The following is a 5959-nucleotide window of genomic DNA, read 5'->3' on the forward strand; positions in this document are numbered from 1 at the left end:
CCGCTGGATCGTCGATGCACGACTTTGCACAGCCGCCGTATGTATTTCAGTCGTCTTTTTCCGTTGTTTCGTGTCAACGCGAAACAAGTATTATACTTTGTAGGCGCAAATCGCCAAATTCATTTTATTTTGTGGGCGCCAATCGCCACTTGTATTATTTATTTTTATATTGCATTTTCACCGGTTTTTTTATAATTTTTATATTTGTTTGTCCTCGCTGATCGCCGGTTGTTGTTATTTATTATTATATTGTGTGTGTGTGTGTGTGTGTGTGTGTGTGTGTGTGTGTGTGTGTCAATTACCATTTTTGTAGGCACAGGTAGCAGCTGGCCAGCCGTGCACCGTCATATTTGTGTGTTTTTCTTTTCTATTATATATTATTTTATCATACTGTTAGGCCAAAAGGGCCGTTTATTTATTATAGTTATTTAACCATATTGTTGGGCCAGAAGGGCGCCACCCCTTATTATCTTATTATCATTGGTAGTAAGTATCTTGTTATCGTATATTATTTAAATTCGTATTATACAGCAACTCAGAGTTACCACAAACCGTGTTATCGTTATTTTAGTTTTTAAGCACACACCCACATATATACACACTTACACACCCACCGAACACTAGCACTCTCTAGTCTTGATCGGCGATCCCGTCCACTTCTACAGAGTCGCTATACATATATACACACCTATTACACAGGTCAGTGCGTACCAAGTGCGTACGGAGTATTTTGGTGACCGGGCGTCGCGTACTATTATTGTTCGTTCCCGGCCCGTACAGATATCATCTCCTTTAGAATAATTAGGGTACTAATATAAAAACCAAAATAAAAATATTGTCAAATTAATGTATGATTAGATGTTGACAATAAAAAAATTAAATACTGATAATATTTTAATCATACTTGCACGAAATGAACGCATACAAAATTAATAGAGGCTACTAATCTTAAGATCTGAAAATAGGAATATTAAGTTTTCAGTTAATTTCTAACTCTACAGAAAAAAATGTATCAGCATATATTCACTGTAATTTATAAAACCTCTGCAAGTTAATTTGAAACATAATTTAGATTTACTTTGCTTTGTGCTACTTAATAAATATTAAGATTTATTTTTCGTAATCATTTAATAGTAAAATAAACCAAGAACCAATCATAACTAGGTAAAGTCATTAAGGTAAAGTATCCTTATAATTTGTTATAATTTATAATAATAATGAAACATACAAACTTAAAACCAAAAATTCTGTATTTTTGTTTATTTGTTTTTATATATTATATACATTAAAATGGCTTCAAAGATAGAATTATCGATTGTCTATTCTTCTTTTGGTCTATACATTTAAAGGCAGTATCTTTCTTAAGGTATGTTCTTACCATTACAATGTATATTTTATAACATTAGTAAAATTATAGCTAAATAATTGTATATTGTATATTAAGATTTAATAGAACACCACACACACATGTGTTGTCTCTTTACAACTGCACCTCATGGCAAATATTAAGTTCACAATGATGATAATAATCAAAGTCATTTTTAAAATTAAAGTGAAATTACATATTATAAAATTTAAAGGGAAGATGATTTTCTTGGCTCTAGAGCATCTCATGGCTTTTTATTATATTTTAATTTTAAAGTTATGAGTACTTTAAGATGTACAAGCAATTTGCAATTTAAAAATACTTATAACTCTCTTTAAAATTAAAATATAATAAAAAGCCTATTAGATGCCTTGGATAATAATCTTGTGATTACATTTTATAAGAGGTTACTCAAATTTTAGAAATTATTATGATTATAGTCATTATTGTAAATGTAAAATTTGCCATGTTGTATGTTTGCAAGACAAAGACAACACATGCTAGTGTGTTGTCTTCTTAAGTATTATAAACATTGGGAGTGAATAATTGTAAAATAATATACCACTAATAGAAATAATAAGACAAAATTGAAAATTAAATTATTAGTAAAAAAATTAAATATATTTATTTTATTTTACACTATGTTCGATTATTGTGGAATTCAATCCATATTGAGGATTAACGTTTTACTCCACAATTTCATTTCAATTGACATCCAGATGCTTCATAGCCTTCAGACTGGCAATCTAAAATAAATAGTTATATAATATTGTATAAAATATTTTATAAAATAATAATAACATTGAAACTAACTTGCTCCAGCCCCAGAAACATAACTTGGATAACCATAACTTGGATAACCATAACTTGGATAACCATAGTTTGGATAGTAATAAGTTGGATGACCATAACTTGGATAACCATAACTTGGATAACCATAACTGTAATTACTACTGTATCCTGGGCATGGAATATAAGGAGCATGTCCTAAAATAATGAACATTATACAATACTTTATTTAACAAAATAGATTATAAAATAAATGACTAATAAAAAATTTTTAGAAAAAATGTATAAGATCATTTGATCAGTTGTGACTCATTGAATATAGTGTCTTTATAACTGATTTCTACTGTAAACTGTGGACAGAAAATACATTTACCTCTATTGCAGTAACCAGGATCATGAGGCGGATATCCAGACTGAGGTAGAAAACCTGTTTAAAATATTTAATGTAGTATAACAATAAATTATTATTAAATACAATATTTATGGTATTGAATAATAAATTATGATGTATAATTACCTCCTTGGCCCATAACATTTCTTTGCGTGCCTGCCATATATATTGAATCACCACGCATTATTCCATGACCCCATTTACTTAATGATGACACTTTTACTTCTACCTAATTATAATTTAAAAAGATTAAAAACGTTGGAGTAATCATATGTATTATTAAATAATTACTTGTGTCCCCTTAATCACATGTCTTGACGATCCTAATATTTCATGTACTGCGCGCATGTTATCGAATGTTAAAAAGCAAAAACCTCTTCGTTGCTTTGTAACTTTATCATATGGCATCTCAACGTTTACAATAAATGCAAATCGTCTGAAATAACGTGTGATGTCTCCAGGAGTTAAATCAGGAGACAAACCTCCTATAAATAATTTAATTTTTCGTGGTATCGCTTTTTTAGGTTCAATTATTTTGCCATTAATTTCGTGATTGGTATGCTCAAAGACCTATTAAAATAAAATTCAAAAATAGGTACTATAAAAATAATTTTCAACATTTTTGAATAACACACACAATTTGAATCTACCTATATATTAATGGAATAACGAGATAATATTATTCTTGGTCATAACTATTTTACCAGAAATTAGAACATGTAAAACTAGAATAGTACATGCAAACCTGATCATTGAATTACATTAAGAGTAGTAGAGGCTATATAAATTAATAATAAATATAAACAAAAATATTAAAATGTATATGGTTGAATTAAATGGTATAGAAAATAAATTTAATGTATTCCTTTATCTACAATAGATCAAATTTCACAAAATTGTAATTATTTCTTATTTTTTGCAATAAAATACCCTTTTCTTAAAATTGACTTCTGTTGATAGAATGTTATTTCAATGTATAATTATTCTTGTCTACTTACATTGCACATCTGTTTTCTGAATCTTTATCACATTCTCAAAATTATTACATATTTATATGGATATGCAGTATGAAAAGTATGTGCATTTTGAAGAATATTTAGGTCATGTACAAAATAATAAATTACTATTATGCCAACTTACTGAAATACTATTCACACATTAACCATAAAATTACTTCTCAATGAAATACATACTGAAAATAACATTACCTATACAGCCCATTAATAAGTGATATCACCTAATTAATTACAGAAGTATATTAATCCCAAAATGTTTGTTATAATTTGAAAATTAAATTTTTTAAATGAAACAGTGTACTAACTTTTTCTAGGCTTTCCAATGTCTGATACACAATGAAAGCGTATCCTCTGCACCAACCAGTTGTAGCATCTACTTTGACAGCAATATATTGGATTGGTCCGAACTGACCAAAGTGTTCCCCTAAATCTTCTAAAACATATAAAACAGTATTCGATTATGATTTTTGGGAACTACCAACAGGTATTTTTAAACAACTTGCCTTGAGTAGTTTCTTTCTCGAGTCCTCCAACAAATATTTTTCTGCAAAACAATAATAGTAATCATTTTTGAAAAGTTTGACTATAGAAATAACGAACTCGATGCAGACCATCGTCAGGCTAAGAAGGGGAGCACCGAAATAAGTTCAGACCATAACTTATATGTAAATGCCCTAAACTTGGGATTTTTGTACTACTAATCAGTGACATTATAAACTTCAGTTTTTCAAAAGGAAAACGTTTTTCACTTTTAACTATTCAGCAGATATTTTTTTTTTGTGAATTTCTAATACATCTAAATCAAAATTTGAACTGTTAGTTTTTGATTTATGTAACATTATGAACTAAAGGATAATATGTCTATAGCAATGGGAAAGTAAATTTGGGATCTTAGATGATTTGAAAATATTAGTAATTACTATTGATCTATCGATATATATATGATTTGTAAAAATAATCTAAGTATAAGGAGTAGTAGGTACATCTAATATTTCATGTAGTTAATATTTTTTTAAAACTATAATTAAGGATTATTCTTGCTATAAACATTTAAATAACTGAGAAATAAATTATTTTCATTTTGATTTAAAAGCAAAAAAAAAATTCAAGAAAATCACCCACTAAGTAATTTCCACTCAAAAAGAGGTTCTCATTTTAAATGTTGTATTTTATATTCCTATTTCGCTTACTTCTTAAGCAGTACAAAAATTTCAGAATTTCAATAAATGTATTTTTGAAGAACATAATGGAGGTGAGCATGTTTAAAAATCCACCTGTTTCGTAAAAGGTATTCATTGTGGTACGGTTTAAAAAAAAAAAATTTGCATTGATTTTCCAATAAACAAAAATAGTCCCAAGACAAAATTCATTATAAAAATGTAGAATATTTAATTTAAACACTGTTTTAATTTAAAGAACTATAACAAAGTGAGAAAAGTGATTTTATATATGAAAATCAATAAAATATTTAAGTGTGAAAAAGTGAGCATGTTAAAAAAAATATGAGAATAATGATAAATAGTCACTCATGGCAACTCTAAACGGAGGCATACCAAAAATCCATTTTATAACTTCTCTTGGAGAAATTATGAGACGTAGTTAAAACGGAAAACCGTATCAAGAGAAGCCGTGCACACGCCCAACATTTTTTTTTTATTCAAGGAGCTGATTCGAACGACAATATTGTCTTACCTATCATCTTCACGGACGAATCTAGTTTGTCCTGGATTATTTGTTCTGAAATTTTCGGCGGAATCTTCAAAATGTTGCGAGCTGTCTTGTTGTAGATATACAGCCATTCCTGATGCGTGTATACGTCCACTTGCAAAAAAAAAAATAATACTAATACGCCTAAATATTTGCGAAAATAATAAAGCGGCGCTGTAATTTAATAATACGAAATAATTATTCAAGTTAAAATGTACGCAGCTCAAAATTTAATGAGAACGGAGGCGACGGAATAAGGGCCGGTACCTGACTGAGTAAAGGGTAAGAACTAAGAAGTATAGACGGGACAGGGTCGAGATAGCCTCGGGAAGCGAAAAGATATTGCCGCTAGAGTATCCATACCAGTAGCGCTGCACAACGGCGAACCACGATAACAGATGATCAGCAACACCTCGTTACCTAGTTAGTAAACTAATTTTTTTGGCAAAATGCAATTGGCGCGGCAATCCATTGCTGTCCATAGTAAACTAAAACTATAACTTTAGACATACCCGGGGCTAAGATATGATAGTATATCGTAGCGTATTTAAGTTTGTACCAGATATATCATATAGTAATAATATAATATAATAAAGGCACATTCACAACTACAACTGGTAACGAATTGGTTTAAAAATTATAGTATCTTGTTCCGTGTCATGATCTTATACAAATATTTTGATTCAAAGA

General features: G+C 29.2%; 1 protein-coding gene across 1 annotated transcript; it reads right to left on the reverse strand.

Annotated features, from left to right (window-relative positions):
• Positions 1-2065: 2065 nt before the first annotated feature.
• On the reverse strand, positions 2066-5368 carry LOC111035439 (RNA-binding protein squid-like). The gene is made up of 8 exons (XM_022317058.1): positions 5255-5368; positions 4066-4106; positions 3868-3995; positions 2838-3116; positions 2673-2775; positions 2529-2582; positions 2180-2353; positions 2066-2112 (listed from the first exon to the last, which is right to left on the reverse strand). The coding sequence occupies exons 1-8, from the start codon at positions 5359-5361 to the stop codon at positions 2066-2068; spliced, it is 933 nt and encodes a 310-aa protein (XP_022172750.1). The 5' UTR covers positions 5362-5368.
• Positions 5369-5959: the final 591 nt, after the last annotated feature.

This window comes from Myzus persicae, unplaced genomic scaffold (genome assembly GCF_001856785.1).
Source record: "Myzus persicae strain clone G006 unplaced genomic scaffold, MPER_G0061.0, whole genome shotgun sequence".
NCBI lineage: Eukaryota > Metazoa > Arthropoda > Insecta > Hemiptera > Aphididae > Myzus > Myzus persicae.

Bases quoted from the DNA above. Each gene is read 5' to 3' on its own strand.
- LOC111035439 (XM_022317058.1), bottom strand. From the start codon at position 5,361: ATGGCTGTATATCTACAACAAGACAGCTCGCAACATTTTGAAGATTCC. The intron at 3,996-4,065 runs GCAAGTTGTTTA...TATATGTTTTAG, and splicing joins CGAGAAAGAAACTACTCAAG to AAGATTTAGGGGAACACTTT. The intron at 3,117-3,867 runs GTTAGTACACTG...TTATTTTAATAG, and splicing joins CATTGGAAAGCCTAGAAAAA to GTCTTTGAGCATACCAATCA.